This window comes from Copadichromis virginalis, linkage group LG23 (assembly GCF_057382275.1).
Source record: "Copadichromis virginalis isolate Kocher_CV1m ecotype Utaka linkage group LG23, C_Virginalis_male_GT1.1, whole genome shotgun sequence".
Lineage (NCBI taxonomy): Eukaryota > Metazoa > Chordata > Actinopteri > Cichliformes > Cichlidae > Copadichromis > Copadichromis virginalis.
In genome coordinates this window covers 48901815-48917626 of record NC_140639.1, presented here as the reverse complement: position 1 = coordinate 48917626, position 15812 = coordinate 48901815, and the positions used below count along the sequence as shown (strand labels likewise).

Here is a 15812-nt window from a genome sequence, read left to right as displayed (position 1 = left end):
AAATGATCCGTGAATCAAGAATAATGTTGGATCAGTGTTTCAATGTTTATATCTTTTATTAGATGTTCGTGTGGTTTGGTTATTTGCCTTTTGGTTGAAAGTAGACTGAGAGAGGACTTTTTGTTAGTGATCTTAATAGTATTTTTTCATATTAATTTAATTTTTCATCTGATTGAATACAATCTATTTGTGTATGATTGTCAGTCGAAAGAGGGAGAGAGGAAAGAGGGGAACGTGAGGAGAAAGTACAAGGTCAGGAAGAACCAGGTAAGAAAACAGACAGGGAACAGTGACAGGCACAACAGAAACTGTTAAACTGACAAAGAGAAAAAACCTGATTTTACTCACAATATCTGGAAGTTGTGTTCTCCCTATATTAAAGCTGCTAAACAGAATCTGCAAAACAAACTGGGTTGAAACATTTTGACCCTCTTTAACAACATTCCAACATAACATTATCATTGATTGGGGAGATTAAAATTAATGATATATTTTTATGTGGTTCAGCCACAACTCTACTAAAACCTCAGCCAGTAATAGGTCGGCCAACTTTTGGACCGTCCAGTTGTCTGTATGACTGCCGCAGTACGTACATCACATTTGCACACTATCAGAGCCAAACAGCCCTGGTGGAGTGAGGAGCTGTAAAGAGAAGCAGATGCTCTGTTTATATTCTACAAATGTTTTAAGCTTGTTTCAAAGATTCTGTACTGCACCTTTAAATGTTTTCCAGAAGCACACATACACTTATCAGTGTTTTTCACACTTTTTACAGTGTGGACCACCTGATAAAAATGTCAAGCTCTCCCAAGCACCACTATGAAAGCATGAAACTCATAAATCTAAAAACACAAAATTAGTATCTGCAGTAAAGATTTTTTCATGCATTGTATACATTCTACCACAGGCAAAGTTGCCTCCATTTTTATATTCGTTTTTTAAATATTTTGTAATAATTTATTTGTAATAATTTATTTATTTATTAATGTAATTATATTTTTTATGCATCTGTATTATATTATACAAACACATTAAAAGTGAATCTCTGTCCAAAATATGCACTCAGTTTACTTCTTTCTCACTATGAGCATCATTCATTATTCTCCTCCAGTAATTAAGGTTAGGATATGTATTTTTTTTATTCCAATCCATTCTTCTTTGGCAGCATTTAAATAACCTTGATCAGAATTGATGGTTTTGTTACAGACTTTTCAAAAAAGTGTTTTGCTTTTTTTTCACAAATGTGGGATTAAATTGTTAAAATGTACAAAACAGTGATGTCATGTTTTGTGACGAGGACCCAGGCACAGAGAGACTTGATGAATTTAAGAATCTTTTGATTTAATAAAGAAATTTGCAGACTTGCACAGAGATGGTAAAATTATGATGACTGATAAAGGAGACGAAGACAACAGACGATGAGGACAGGGAGGATGCAGGGACAGAGACGGGGAAGAAGTCTCATTGTGACGAGTAAAGTGTATCTTGGCTGGCTGGGCAGCTCTCTGGGTGCTCAGCCCCCCGAAGCTCTGATCCTAGAATCGCTCCTGCAAAAATTTTAGATTTTCTGTAAATTCTGTGAATCTCGGGCAGCTCGACTTGCGTGAAGTGTTTCAAGCTGGGCGTCGTGTACCTGGAGTCGAGTGTTTTAATTGAAACGATACATTTTTAGACATAAGTTGTAACGGCCGCCGTTTTCTTTGTGAGTATTTATTACACGGCGTGCTGCAGGGACAAGCCTGTTCTAACGTTTGAGTCTAAGCTTTAGTTTTTGCTTCTCATCCGTAAACACTCTGCATCTTTCATGTGATTCAGTTTATTTTGAAAAGTCTCAACAGGCTTTATGGCTTTATTGTGAAAGGTTTATGTGGAAAATAAACAAGCGGACAGTCGATGGTTTTACCATCGTTGTTGCTAACGACAACGCATAAAAACAGGCGCTTGTCCGTCCGTAGTGTGGTTATATTAAATATAAGAGAAAGAGAACTTTAAGAAATGAATATAGCCTCTACAGTGACCATCAAAACATGAAAAAATATTGCTGTAAACAGTTTATTTTGCGACACCACGAAACAAACGATAGCATAAAATGAAACGATAGATGTTTTTGTATCGTCATCCGACACATATCGTTATATCGAACAGCCCTAATCAATACAGTTTTCAAAAAATGCTTCTCTGTGCAGAATCGTTTTAAAAACATAAACAGCTGTGGGATGCTGCTTGTCCGTGATTTGGACATCATATTTTCTTCTTTGGCTTGGAAGGAAGTTGGTTTGGAAACATATTTGGCGACGCTTCATCTTCTGCTTTGCAACTGTGTGGGATTTAAAAACCCGTCCATGATGCTGGCAGTGTCCAAGCATGTTTTTGTTTTTTAAGTTCATATCTCCCCTGCAACGGCTCTGAAAACATGTGTTCTAACAGCAGCAGTACTGAGCTCAGTCTCAGAGAGATGCAGATGCAGTTTGCATGTAACTACATGCAGCCTTCCTCTTTCTCTCGCTCCTCTCTCCCTCCTTCTTGTGGAGCAGGTCTCTCTCTCTCTGGTACACAACTGCACGCACACACGCGCACACACACAACAGAAGAAAGGAGAACTGGAAAGCCGAAGACTTGTTGACTAGATTCCCAAGCGGTGATGCGGTGGATATTCATCATCATTTGCCCTCCTGTCCACCTTTGATAGTTTACACTCATTCTCTTGTGCCCTTATTTGCCTTTACACCACATAAAGGGGGGGGGGGGGGGGGGGGGGATTAATTTGATGCTACAAGTGCCTAAAGCAGGTGCCCGAGAGGATCACATGTGGAGAATGATGTATGGCCACATCTGCGCATCTGGTTTAGTAGCAGCCTTGGATGAATAGACTGTTGTGTTGCTTTGAGAGGCCCCATGGGCAGATTAGCTCTTCTAATCCAAGACAAAGCTCAGATTATAGAGGCAGTGCCATTTCACATCCTCTGAACACCCACAGTCCCGCACAACTCCTACAGATTAAGCTGTGATGAAGCTCCACTGTGATGATGATGATGCTCCCGTGCGCACATTTTATTACTAACAGTCATGGAGGTCATGCTGAGCAGGGAGGGGATGATACGGATCAATAGCACTGTAGTGTAACATGGGTAAAAAAAAGCCATCAGGGGAGATCAGGTAGAGAACATGAAGGTCCAGTCACACTGAATGGATTCATTTTTACCAACAAGTGCTTTAAAGAGAGCTCCTGCTTGGCACAAACACCTGTGTGCCTTCAGAGACTCAACTTCCATCAAATATTTGTTTTTTAATTAAGGCACAAGTGCACAGGCAGCAGTCTGTGTTCAGAAAAACCCAAAACATTTGATTCAAATTTAGAACAAAAACACCACAGTGGGAGGGAAACAGAGAAACTGGCTTCTTTTTTCCACTATAACTGTGTTTACAGGCCGTTCCAGTCTTTATCTGTCTCACACACTCGACCAAATAACAAACACAAAATAAAAAAAGAACATCTCACATAAATAAATACAGAAATAATCCAAAAGTAGCTATATTAGTAGTGAAACAAACAAGAAAAGCATTTAAAAACCAAACGTGTAAAATCAGTCAGTGCATGATTACATTGCTCCGCCCATCAAAAAGTGACCTGTGTGAATATCACCATCTCATTTATAGGACTGATGAACGTTGGTTGGAACATTTGTAGTCCAATCATACTTCACAGACATCTTTAATCCTTCACTGAGTCAGGCTGTTGTTCTCACAAGCCTCAAACTCTCCACCATCATTCCTGTGCTGAAGTAGTCGTGTCCCTCCTGCATGAAGGACGACTGTCCGGTCCCACTCACCTCCATCATTATGAAGAGCTTTGAACAGTTAGTCATGCATCAAATCAAAACTTCCCTCCAACCTGGATCCATGTCAGTCACATACCGCTCAAACCGCTCGACCGATGATGCGATTTCAACTGCCCTCTTATTCAGCCCTCACACATCTGGACACTCATACGTTAGAATGATGTTCACAGACTTCAGCGTTCAACACCATCTTTCCCCAGCAACTCATTCACAAACTGGATCTGCTGGGCATCAGCACCTCGCTGTGTCACTGGCTGCTGGATGTCCTGAGAGGAAGACAGCAGACAGGTCGGCAGCAACACCTCCAGCACAAGAACACTGAACACAGGCTCCCCAAGGATGTGTGTCGAGCCCCTTCTCTTCACTCTGCCTCTCATTTCTTATCATTTTCAGTCTTTTAAAAGGTGAAGTGTTCAAAAGAACAACAGCACCTGATCTCTGCTGAGGTGTTAAAGAGCTCTTATTTTAGGATGTGATGATGAGACAGCATACAAACTTACAATTACATGATAATAACACATTTGTAATACACAACATTTGGCTTGTAATTGGTGACATCTGTAACACCACATTTGTGATCGAGACCTTTTGAGGTCAACATGGTGACTGAGGACAACGGGTCCTGCAGAGTCAGTAGTTTCTATTCAGCTGTTTTGTTTTCATGTCTTCTCCTCCATCATCAGTTATCAGGAGAGCTGACAGTCAAAGTGCAAGAATTCAAAGAAACACAGAGATTCTCCTTACAGAGCAGACACAGCACAGATGTTTCCTTCATCGTCCTTCTCACTCGTTTCAGCTTCTTTTCATTTCTGTCACTGACACCAAGTAAAGCCGCCCTCTTCCTCTGAGCACCAGCTTTTCTATTATTGCAAAGAAGAAGAAACCATTAAAACACCAAAGCACAAACACACTGTGGAGCCTTTTTGGTTTTCTTAACACACTTTTACAGACACTGAAAGCACAAAGCTGCTCCACAAACACAGGATTAAGAACAGAAGAAGATTTCTGTCAGGAAGCATATCTGGAAGAATATTCAGGCCCAATCTGACACACAGACCATAATAATAAAAGTGGAGAATGATCAGAATCATTTCAGAATTTTCAAATAAATCCAGATTCAGTTTTGGCAGCAGAGCACAGGGATGCACATGAGACTGAAAATCAAGTCTTCTGTATCTTTGTAAGTCCTGTGACTGTCTGGCAGTCGGTGACCTTCACCTCTGATGAAAAACTGAAATGAGATCTTTTCTCAGCTGATTTTAAAAAAGAAATGTGAGTAATGATCCAATCAATCATTGTTATTGTTGGCCAATACTGTGAAGACCGAACTAGGATTCACGTAAACGCTGAGATTCAAAGTATAATTCAATGATTATTGTCATAAATGACAGATATAGTATTTTTCTATTTTGTCTCGTATGTTATTCTGTTTATCTGATTCTATTGTTTCCCCTTGAAATCTCCTCCAGTTTGCGCTGATCCAGGACGTCACAGGTCTTGGACTCAGTCGTGGAGACGATGGTCTGGTAGCGAACACAGATCTTCTCCACGCCCTCCACCTGAAACACACCTGAGCTCAGTTTGAATCCGTCTCATTTCTGGAAAATAGACTTTTGACACGATTAATAAATAATAAAAGGAGGAAATACATTTATACAAAATCATTACAAATGTCCATTCATCACTGTAGCTTTGCATCGACTTTAATTCGACCATTTTTATATTATAAATGTCTTATTATAATTATTATTGTGCATTGATGAATATCTGATGGAGTCACTTGTTTCTAATCTGACAATCATCCACCTTCATGCTCTGCAGAGCAGCCAGGCTCTCCAGCGTGGACGCCATGTCAGCCATCTTCTCCAGACGGCGGCAGAAAGAGTCAAACTTCCCGAAGATGTAGTTCTCACTGAAAACACGCACACACGTGTGTAAAGGTTAGCGTGACGCTGCTGACACGCTCTGACTCAGAGTCAGTTACTGATCACCTGAAGTCAAACTGTCTGTTCTCAGGTTTCCTCTCAGTTTGTCTCTGACGCTGTGGAAGCTTCGCTGATACGCCGCATTCAGATTACAGCAGTCAGAGACTCACTGCAGCACACACACACACACACACACACACACACACACACACACACACACACACACACACACACACACACACACACACACACACACACACAGAGTTCAAAGGCTGTTTGCTTGTATTCGTGTCAGTGTTGATGTTGTACTTGCACATAAACTCTACATTGGACTCTGATGTGTCGCGCCATACCTGCCACCTACTGGTCAGCCAGTGTAAGTGCACAAAACATTTCTTCAAACCAAGATGGAAAAATGCATGTTTAAAAAAATGAAGTTCAAAAATCTGTTTTCATCCCTAAAGATGAATAAAAATACTAAAGAATAAATCCTGATTGATGTCGTCATAATTCATGCATGAAAGGGTTAAAAACTATTCTACAAACAAACAAACATGAATATTTTGGAACATTTCAACTTTAAAGAGCAGAAAGAGAAAGAACAGAAAGTTATATTGTGTAAAAGTGGTTTTGTCCTGAAGTCTCAGAGTGGAGACTAAACTGTTGCAGGTCTGAGGAGCTTCTGTCCACAGACGTCAGATCATGTTTGATAAACTGAGTTTAAAGTGAAACCTGTAAATGCTGACGCTGCAGGAGATCCAGCTGAGAGGACGCGTCTACCTGTTGAAGGTCACCGTGCGGCTCTTCCAGCGCTCCAGCTCGGCCGACGGCCCGACGTCGTCGGCCTCTTTCCTCATCTGCTCGCTCTCCGTCAGCACCTGCTTGATTTGATTGGTCCACAGGGTCGACACCTCCTCCGGACGCTCCACCAGCTCACTGTTATTGGCTGAGAGCGAAACACACGAGTTCCTCTAAACACGCGTGAACACGGACTCATTATTTCAAAGAAGCCATCGTCTCAGGTCAGATGCTTCCTTCAGCTTCCACAGATAAACTGGTTTGATTTACCTGAGAGTTGATTTTTAAAGCTTTAAATGATGTTTCCTGTATTTCCAACAGTCTTATTGTTTGTGTGAGATGTGAACAGCTTGAGCTTCATACCTGCTGCTCTGTAGTCTGCAGGGCTGCTCAGCTGGCTGATGGCGTCAGGAAGCTCCACGTGCTGCAGCTGCAACTTTCTCTCCATGTTCAGTCGGGCTGAGCTCAGATTACTGACAAACTGATCCACCGAGGACAGGAAGGACTGGACGTGTGGACACGAGGCGCCGTCCTGCACAGAGCCCCACGACTGGGCACAGGGTCAAAGGTCAGCAATAACAACAAAGGTTAATGTGTTTCCTGTTTCACTTTTTACCATATTCACAGCCAAAAGCATCAGGAGGAGCACTGCACACAAATCAGACTTTTCATGGATCATTATGTATGCAGAGTCGTGGTAAGACAATCACATGACCACTTACAGACAAAGCAACAAGGTGACATATACCAGTTTATAAACTGTGTTGATAGGCCAGTAAAACCAGAGTCATGATAAACAATATAAACGCGTGTTTGTTCCTCAATAGTTTCATGTTTAGTGTCTAAGGACAGCCGCGAGCACTCTCTGCTTATGAGCTGCTGTCAGACCTGCAGGTATCAGGCTGTGATCTTGTCCTTTATACTGGACACTAATTATTATTTTGGAGTCGCACAAATAATTCGTGTGGCGTCTTATTGAATGCAGAACAGCTGATTGTTCTGGAAATAGTTTAATGGTTATTAAAAAAAGGGTAAAAGGTAAATGGCTGCAAATAACTTTGTTGTTTGCAAAACTTGTGTGTATAATTTTCAAATTTATATTTACATTTAAAGTTATAAAAATGATTCGTTAAACATGCTCGTGGTTGTTACAGTAAAAAATATAACTTTTTGTTTTCTGTCTGATTTTAGATCAATTGTGTTAATACAGTTTGTCAAAATGAAAACATAACTGCAGATTCAGACACGTGAGGTTGTGCTGAAAAGAATGATACCAAACACGGCAAAGTAAATAATTTTTAAAGGTAAATGTAGAGGAAACATAAAAAGCTGTCACGGCTGGGGCAGCAGTCGTGTGGTGGAGTGAATGAGGACCAAGATGCAGACGGCGGTGGAGATGCGAGTGGAGATTTATTTAGAACCTTGTCTCTCAGTTACTAAGTTACTTTTTTGAAGAAGTAATTAGTAACTATAATTAATGACTTAATTAATTTTGAATGACTATTTGAAAGTAACTTGCCCAACGCTGGATATGAGCGAGTTTCCCAGCTGATGCAAACTGGAAAGCTTCTCCTGTTTGAAGTGGATCTATTCAGCTTTTATTTCCTGATCATTTTAAGCATCAACAAAGTTTCTAAAAACAAGCAACAGTTTGTCATCATTCATAAACTCTGACGTCACAGGAGTGTTTTTATTCCTGTCCCATGTTTGCAAGTTTCTGCATATCAGAGCTGCCAACACGGCACCGACTCAGGCTGGAACTGACTTTAAATACTTCATCATTCATGATCCTGTTAAAACCACATCCAGGGGAAATGTTATTAGCATGTAGCCTTTAGCTCGTGTTCTGATTGCTGCTCCTCCATGTTTGTAGTCCTTTTTTCTGTGAATAAGTGTTTGTGGAGCTTTGAGCTCCTCAGACTTCGGCCTCTCGACCTCCTGATGTTCAGCCTGCAGCTGTCAGTCATCCAGTGTTTGGTCAAAGACTTTAATCACCTCGTTAACCAAACAAAGCAGCACAGTTTGATCCATGGAAACACAAACACGCTCAGGCTCATCATCTCTGAGCAGGACAATGATGAATCGTAGGCTCGGGATTGTTTGGAGCTTAAAGAGAAATCAGATACATCAGAACACAAAAACCCCGAGAGGTGGATCAATGTGACGTCACACACCTGAGCTCTGAGTCCTCGAGTCTGATCCAGGCTCGTGCTTTAAGACACGTTTCTGTGTAACCCTCAGCTCAGGTGTGTTCAGGACATTTGCTTGGAAGAAGCCGTCTGTGGATAAATCCTGCTCTCCACCTCAGCTGTCAGGTTTATCCAGAGAACGGCCGTCCTGACTTCCAGCAGCCCCACAGTCCTCGTTTCTAATAAACTGGCATCACTGAAATGAACTGTCTGCCTCGCTGTTCAATAATCTGCTCTTTGCCAATTTCCCAGCAGAAGCTTCCACTCATATCAGCATTTTTCTGTGATTCTCACATGAACTAAACATAAAAAGCTGAAGCCAACCTCAGGGTTCCCCGTAGTGAGGAAGAGTTTCCTCTGAGCCACAGCTGAGTTTGATGCGTCCACAAAGGAAGACTGACGGGAGGACAGACTCTGGGAGAAAGGCAGATATTAAAAGATATGAATACAAAGTACGCTGCAACAAACAGGACAGCAGATTATGAAGAGCGGTTAGACCTTCATGTGTCAGTCATTGAAATGTGATCAAAGTTACCTGTTTGACATCCTGATAGAAGAAAATCAGCTTCTTGGATCCGTTTGCAGCAAAGAATTCATGGATCAGACTGAACTGGAAGAATCAAACATTAATGACTCAAAGGTTCAACTCTGAGGAAGGATCACGTCTCTGAACTTACTCTGTCATCAGAGACGATGGCGTCTTCCACCGCCGCCTCCTCCAGGCTGCCGGCGTCTGCCAGCCTGCTCATCAGGTATTTATGTCGGGCATCCAGAGCTGCCCGCCGTTCCTCCTTCACGGCTCTCGCCTGTTTGGCTACTTCTCTCCTCGCCTCATTGGACAGCAGCATCGTCCTTTTACCAGACACCTGGAGAAACATCAGCTCAGTCTACAGACGCAGAGACCAGTGAGAGCTTGGCCCAAACATCTGCAGGTTTCTGAGGACCACGTTTGACCCTGACTGGAGGCATCGATTCTGAGAGTGACTGCCTAAACTGAGCTACTGTCCCCCCTCCACTGAGACGTTGTCCTGTGATGTGTCATGGGGGGAAGTGTTCCTCACGGTTGGACTCGTGAGAAGCTCAGTCAGTTTATTCAAACTTTAAAAAGACGCATTTTCAGTCTCTGGATTTCAGCAGAAACTAATGTGAACACAGCACTTTTTGATTGAGTATAAAAGGATGAAAGAGTCAGTGATTAGTAACATTGTTGCTGACTGATGCTGTTGTAGAGCTGTCTTTGGATCCTCACCTTCCTGGAAGCCTTCCCTGGATTGCTCATATATCATTAACTTGTTTGTGTTCAGTAGAATCAGGTGTTGTGGATGCAGGTCGTAGCTGTGTGAGGCCTGTACAGTCAGCGCTGTGTGAGCGCTGTGTAACGTTAGCTTAGACTTCTTTCTGTTGTTATCATCCTTCAGGTTAATGTTGTTTTCATTATGCATCACAGGAAGTGTGGGTGGCTGTTAGCCTCACAGCTCATGGAGAGTTGCTGCTGCTCTGCCTCCTTTTTGATGTTTCTGCTCTTTGTGGCTTTGTGTCACTTTGTGTCGTGTCTGAAACAAAGTGAGTCCATGTTACTAACTGTAGTCGGCTCTCTGTCTCGTGCACAGCTGACTGTTGTCTGAATGAAAGTGTTTTTGTACTTTGTGTAATCTGTTGGGTCTTTGAGGCCTTTTTAAACAGCATATGAGCCATATGTATGTGTGTATATGAAAGGTTGTTTGTAATACATCAAATTGTTGCTTATTCTAGAGCTGCTGCTGTGCCTGATTGGTCTACTCGCTCGAAACTGAAGGTTGACTTGATTCTTTTGGTTTTTTACATTTTGCCAATAAACCAACTTCTTTATGATTTGAACGGCGTCTCTGACGTGTCACAGGCCTGTCAGCTTTCTTGGTGATTGGTATAGATTTGAGCTTCATGCTCTGGCTGTTGTTGGGTTTTCCTCTTTCATATTAAAGCTTTTGTCCTACATTTGGCTCTAAAGTCTAATTCTAATCCCAGCACTGTGTCTGGGTGTGTGATGCTTGTTTTCCTGCTCTTTCTCATGAAACAGTCACAACATTCTCAGTCCAACTTTCACTCTTTGCTGCGTTTGCTGCAGCTGCAGTGAACATGGTGCCGTTTGCCTTTAAGAAAGTTGTGCACAAAGGCTTTTTCTCTAGCAGACAGCTGTGTGGCTAAAAGTCAGATCATTTTTTACCACCTCAGTCACACTGGACTGAAACAAGAGTGAAACTAGGAAGAATCAGAGTTTGTCCAGTGACTGCACTGATTTTCTTCATATTCACAAACTGATTCTAAGTAGTTGCATCAGCTAATCACCCGGACACTGAGCGTCCAACACGCTCCCTGAAGGGAAACGATTACATCCTCCAAACAATCACAATCTGTCTCTGAATGACTGGAATTATTCTCTGATTTGTCAATAACTGGAGTTTATCAATGCAGACACGTTGCCAACATGATGAAGTCAGTCTGAGTCGCATCTCTTTGGCTAACTTAACTCAAGTGGTTGCCGACTATTCTGGTTCTATTCCCATATAACAGCAGGGTTGCTGAGCACCTCTGTCACTCTGCACTTATGTTCCCAGTTCTCTTTTGTGGAGGAATTTTCCAGGAATTCCTGGGACCAGCTTTCCATGAGAGACCCGATCAGGAGCGACTGTCCTGGACACTCCCAGCATCACAGGGACTCACAAACCCGTCTACCACAGTGAGAAGACTGATGGTCACAGGCCCACATGTAGCTTTAGATCACACGTGTGCACTTCCTGTGGTCACTGCTGTAACTCTAGACTCACCGAGGGGCCAGTGGTTGGTGAGGCAGCAGCAGCTGAAGTCATGTGACTAATGGCTCTCAGCTTCTGTCCTCCTATTCGCCGGTGTCCTTCACCTGTCACACCTGGTCAAGAAAGAGTGAGAATGTTCAGAGCTTTAATGGAAAAGAATATTATTACATATAAAAGGCCTCTAACAAGTATTGTAGTGTTAATCAGGATGAAGTCCATCATGAAGACTTCAGAGTGCTTCAGACAGTCGGTGTTTCATCCACAGAGCCTCCAGTCTGCATATCAAAGTATCCTGAGGAATGACAGTGAACCCCGAGTTCCCCTCATTACATTCATGTGTGTGACTGTGAGGAAAAGGTGATTGTATGAACGTGTGTGAGCGAGTGAATGAGGCTTGTATCAGAGTGGAGATAATGTCAGCGGCACAAGCTGGACGCTGCAGGTGTCACATGTGAATCTGTGCATCAGTGTCTGCACCTTTGTGGAGGTGAAGCTCAGGAGGTTTGGATTTGTTCAAAGCTCTGTCTGCTCCATCTTTCTTTCCCTCAGGCCTCTCCAGATCAGGAAGGAGGTCCTGTTCTCCTTCTCCCTCCTGGATTTCTGGATCCAGGGAAGGATCAAAGTCTCTCAGCCCAGCATCAGAGCTTCTGGCTGGGGGAGGACTGGAAGTTTCAGCTGGAGGCTGAGAGCCTGGATCTGCCATCTGAGTCACAATTCAAATATTCTCAGTAATCTCAAAAAGCAACAGAAAGGTGCCATTTTCATGAGCAGTGGGTTATCCAGCAGTTTGATTCATGTCAGCAGCATTTAGTTTGTAACTGCTGACTCACCTCTGGCTGTGTCCTGCTCTCAGGGTCACAGTGGACACTGTACCTTTGACCGAAGCTGCAAAGACAGTCAGCAGGGGTCTGGATGCATTCAGCACCACGTCCTTGTTGGGCAGACACCTTCAGTGACAGGACAGTTTATTATGCTGGTAACGTTAATAAGTCTGATCACCTGTAGAGCTCACTTAAACACATCAGGTGTAGAACATCATGTGTCATGGCGTGTCCAAACTCACAGGCTGCATCCTCCTGAGGACCCGGCCTTCAAGGTCTATGTGGGCCGGGTCCTCCAAAGGTCGGGTAGGCGGGAAGTGAGCGGCTGTGATGGTCTGGCCTTCAGATCCGCGTCACCGCTGTCTCGGTGGAGTTATATATATACTATATATATATTGTCGAGAAGGGAAATTATTTTACTGCTATAGTTAAATAATTGTCATTATTACCATTGCATTAATAATATAATCTGCAGCATGGATATTGCATTCAGAGGGTTAAACAGTGTCTCTTTCAGAAAGACTGAGTTGCAGGCTGACAGGAAGTTGTATGCAGAAGTGAAAGCAGATAGTTATTTTGAGCCGCAGGCTAAGACGAGGCTTTAACAATGTAACAGATAGCTTTAAGAAGGCCTTAAGCAGTTATGACTATTTCATACACAATGCATATCTGTGCTTATTAAAGAGTTGGAGCTCGGTCAATTAATTGGGGGTCGGAAGCTTTGTTCGGCGCGATGTTCGGACAATCTATTGTGCAAGTGACTTGGAGCCATAGAAGGAATTGCAATACATGCTTACAAAACACTTATACATCAGATCATTTTATATTAAGGTTTTAGTAGAGGTTCTTGGTTAAAACATTTATTTAGTAGAAGACATACACATAGTCTCAGTGAGCTTCTGGTCTGGTAAAAGGTCAGAAGTGCAACAGGTGAATTGAGAAAGAGCATTTGAGGACGAGACACAGACAGTAGGTGAAGAGGTGACACAAAGAGCATGTGAGGTCGTGACACACACACATAGAGTTAAATTTATTCAGAGGAACCGTTTCTTGTTGTCTCGGCAAGAAAGAGGAACAATTCATTTTAAGATAAGAACGGAAAGTACCAAGCCATGAAAATAGAAGATGATTTTCTGGGTGAAAAGTCATGATGATGTTGATCTGATCTATGTATAAAATGTGTCTGTGACGTATGAAGGGGCGTCAGTAAATAAACCCTGATGCTATAAAATATCTGTTCATGCTTTGATTAAGTCGAGGACTACTGGCTGTCTGCGTACAGAGTGTCTTCCCACGCGTGTATTCATTAAAATCATCGTTTGACTTCATCCGGCCGGATCGGTGTGGTTATTCTTCGATCACCTCTTGTACCCTTCCTCAATATTGAATCTTAACATTTGGGGGCTTCGTCCGGTTATTGAGGAGGGAGAGTTGGAGGTTTAGACGGAGAAATCCGGGGTCTTAGGTGGTCTGACGGGCAGACATGAATTCCAGTGGTCTAAGTGAGTGGGCATAAGCCGGCTTATCCAAAAGGTAAGGCACTACCTGTTGAATTATTTCCAAAGTGTGCCAAATTGGACATGATAAAATTTAAGTCTACTCACTGAAGTTACTGGTGCATGTCTGTTTTGATTTTGATGAAAAATCTCATGAGTTGAAGCAGTTAGAGTTCTGCTAAGAAGAATGAAGAAATGAAAGCAGTAAAGTCTGCTAAAGCAGTTAGAGTCTGCCAGGAAAAGTTTAAATACTGGGTTGAAGTCCCAAAGAAATTGAGTTAGAGTCTCAAGTAGTTTGGTAGGGTATTTGGTCATTTTGTGGGTTAAAGTCCCGGTTGGTCATTAGGTCAGACCTTGGTTGGTCATTTTGTGGGTTAGAGTCCCCATTGTCCATCAGGGTCGATCTGCCTCAGTTATACACTTGTTTTGGGTGTTGATTGTTGTTTCAAAATATTATAAATTATTCTAGAACGGCAGTTCGAGTCTGCTAGGAAGCGCAGAGCCCGGAGGTTACGCTCCCTCCTTGTCGTGGACGCGCGACATTGACCTCTCGGCGAAGAGGGTTAGTTCAGTGTGGTTTAGCTGTGGGGTACAGGGCATCCCGGAATTAAGCTAGGAGTTAGAGTCTCCTTACCGTTTGGAACGGTATCTGCGCTTTTTTGGACAGGAGAAGTTGGTCTTCGGGCGTGTAACTTTAACTTAACACTTCGAGGTAAGCCTTGGCTGTGAAATGCCAAAAATAGAGCTTCAGGCAAAGTTTGGGTTGGTTGACGCTTTTAAATTGAGTTAGGGATTTTAGAAATGAGGCCAGAAACAGTTAAAGTCTTGATACTGGTTAATTGGTGGGCGGTTATTTTAAATTTGTCGAAATTGGTTAGGCGCTAAAGCTGACAGATCTGACAGTAGTTGTAAATATAAGACGTCTTTGTAATAAAAAAGATCTGTGTGAAAGGAGTCTGAGGCAATGCTGCTGCTATTTTTAGACGGTGTGTGTGAGTGAAAATGCAAATGAGTAAGCAGTGAACTGTTTAAGCCACAGTTGGTTTTACAAATACTGCTGCAAACAGTGTTGAGTGTGTGTTTCAAATGCCATTTATGTTTATTAGAGGACTATAAATAAAGTTTTGAGTTGCCGTAGTGGATGTATAGTAATTGACTGAAGTTGGATGTAGATATATAAATATATTGAGTGCACTGTGTATACTTAAGATTAACATATTACTTTCAGTAGTAACTTCTCTCCAGCAATAGTTGCTGGTGTGTTTTATTTTTTCAATTTCTTGTGTGAATGCGGTGACTAGAAGGTTTTGAATGATGAATAAAGGTGTGAGAGGTATTTCTTTGGTGATGTAAAGTAGGATGTTTTAAAGTTTGAAAGTGTTTTAATTTAAGAGATGCATGAGTGATGTTATAAGAGTTTGAGTTTCTTTTTCTTTCAGTTTAAAACACATAAGTACATACACTTGCTACACCTGTTTACTCTTTGACTTTATTAAAACAAACGGTGTATTTGAGTTTGGACTTCAGTAATTGTATGTTGATATGGTAATTTAGTTTTATGTTAGGTGAAGGAGATGTCCATCTCTGCGTCTTGCAGGATCGAAAGTGAAAGTTGAAGGTTGTGATGTGAATGCTGTGAGTACTCGATTTGAATGATTCTGTGTGAGGTGTACAAAATACTAAATAATAATAACACTATGAAAGTTGATAGTAGAGTGAGTGCAAGGTGATGTGTGAACAGAGGAAGTCTGAGAGAGAAGTGTGTGCGTAGGCAAAATGCAGAGTGTGTGCGTGAAATAAGGGAGTATTGTTTTTACATCAAGGTTTAGTAGAACTAAAGTAGAACGTTACAAACAAACAGATAAATAAAGTAAAATGAAGAGAGAAAATAACTGACAATTACATTAATGAATAGAAAACACACATACACAAAGTGCCATAGGTGAAATTAT

The 15812-nt window shown here is 42.0% G+C and overlaps 2 protein-coding genes and 1 long non-coding RNA gene across 3 annotated transcripts; all 3 read right to left on the bottom strand.

Annotated features, from left to right (window-relative positions):
* Positions 1–4823: 4823 nt before the first annotated feature.
* LOC146682020 (uncharacterized) lies at positions 4824–5938 on the bottom strand. Its single transcript, XR_014918014.1, has 3 exons — positions 5831–5938; positions 5646–5751; positions 4824–5398 (listed from the first exon to the last, which is right to left on the bottom strand). It is a non-coding gene; the product is annotated as an uncharacterized LOC146682020 (long non-coding RNA).
* A 564-nt stretch (positions 5939–6502) lies between these two features.
* On the bottom strand, positions 6503–7241 carry LOC146682019 (dynein axonemal heavy chain 5-like). Its single transcript, XM_085447406.1, has 3 exons — positions 7179–7241; positions 6926–7112; positions 6503–6710 (listed from the first exon to the last, which is right to left on the bottom strand). Exons 1-3 carry the CDS (start codon positions 7239–7241, stop codon positions 6541–6543), a joined length of 420 nt encoding a protein of 139 aa, XP_085303532.1. The 3' UTR covers positions 6503–6540.
* A 1280-nt stretch (positions 7242–8521) lies between these two features.
* LOC146682018 (uncharacterized) lies at positions 8522–12499 on the bottom strand. The gene is made up of 7 exons (XM_085447405.1): positions 12374–12499; positions 12021–12246; positions 11556–11656; positions 9429–9617; positions 9287–9361; positions 9076–9165; positions 8522–8668 (listed from the first exon to the last, which is right to left on the bottom strand). The coding sequence occupies exons 2-7, from the start codon at positions 12244–12246 to the stop codon at positions 8522–8524; spliced, it is 828 nt and encodes a 275-aa protein (XP_085303531.1). The 5' UTR covers positions 12374–12499.
* Between the last annotated feature and the right edge of the window lie 3313 nt (positions 12500–15812).

What these genes read in the sequence shown, in the direction of transcription:
- LOC146682019 (XM_085447406.1), bottom strand. Translation starts at nt 7,241, where the DNA reads ATGATCCATGAAAAGTCTGATTTGTGTGCAGTGCTCCTCCTGATGCTT. An exon ending in TGCTTTTGGCTGTGAATATG is followed by an intron (nt 7,113 to 7,178) that starts GTAAAAAGTGAA and finishes CCCTGTGCCCAG; the next exon opens with TCGTGGGGCTCTGTGCAGGA. An exon ending in TGCAGACTACAGAGCAGCAG is followed by an intron (nt 6,711 to 6,925) that starts GTATGAAGCTCA and finishes TTTCGCTCTCAG; the next exon opens with CCAATAACAGTGAGCTGGTG.
- LOC146682018 (XM_085447405.1), bottom strand. Translation starts at nt 12,246, where the DNA reads ATGGCAGATCCAGGCTCTCAGCCTCCAGCTGAAACTTCCAGTCCTCCC. An exon ending in CACCAACCACTGGCCCCTCG is followed by an intron (nt 9,618 to 11,555) that starts GTGAGTCTAGAG and finishes ATGTTTCTCCAG; the next exon opens with GTGTCTGGTAAAAGGACGAT. An exon ending in CCATCGTCTCTGATGACAGA is followed by an intron (nt 9,362 to 9,428) that starts GTAAGTTCAGAG and finishes TGATTCTTCCAG; the next exon opens with TTCAGTCTGATCCATGAATT.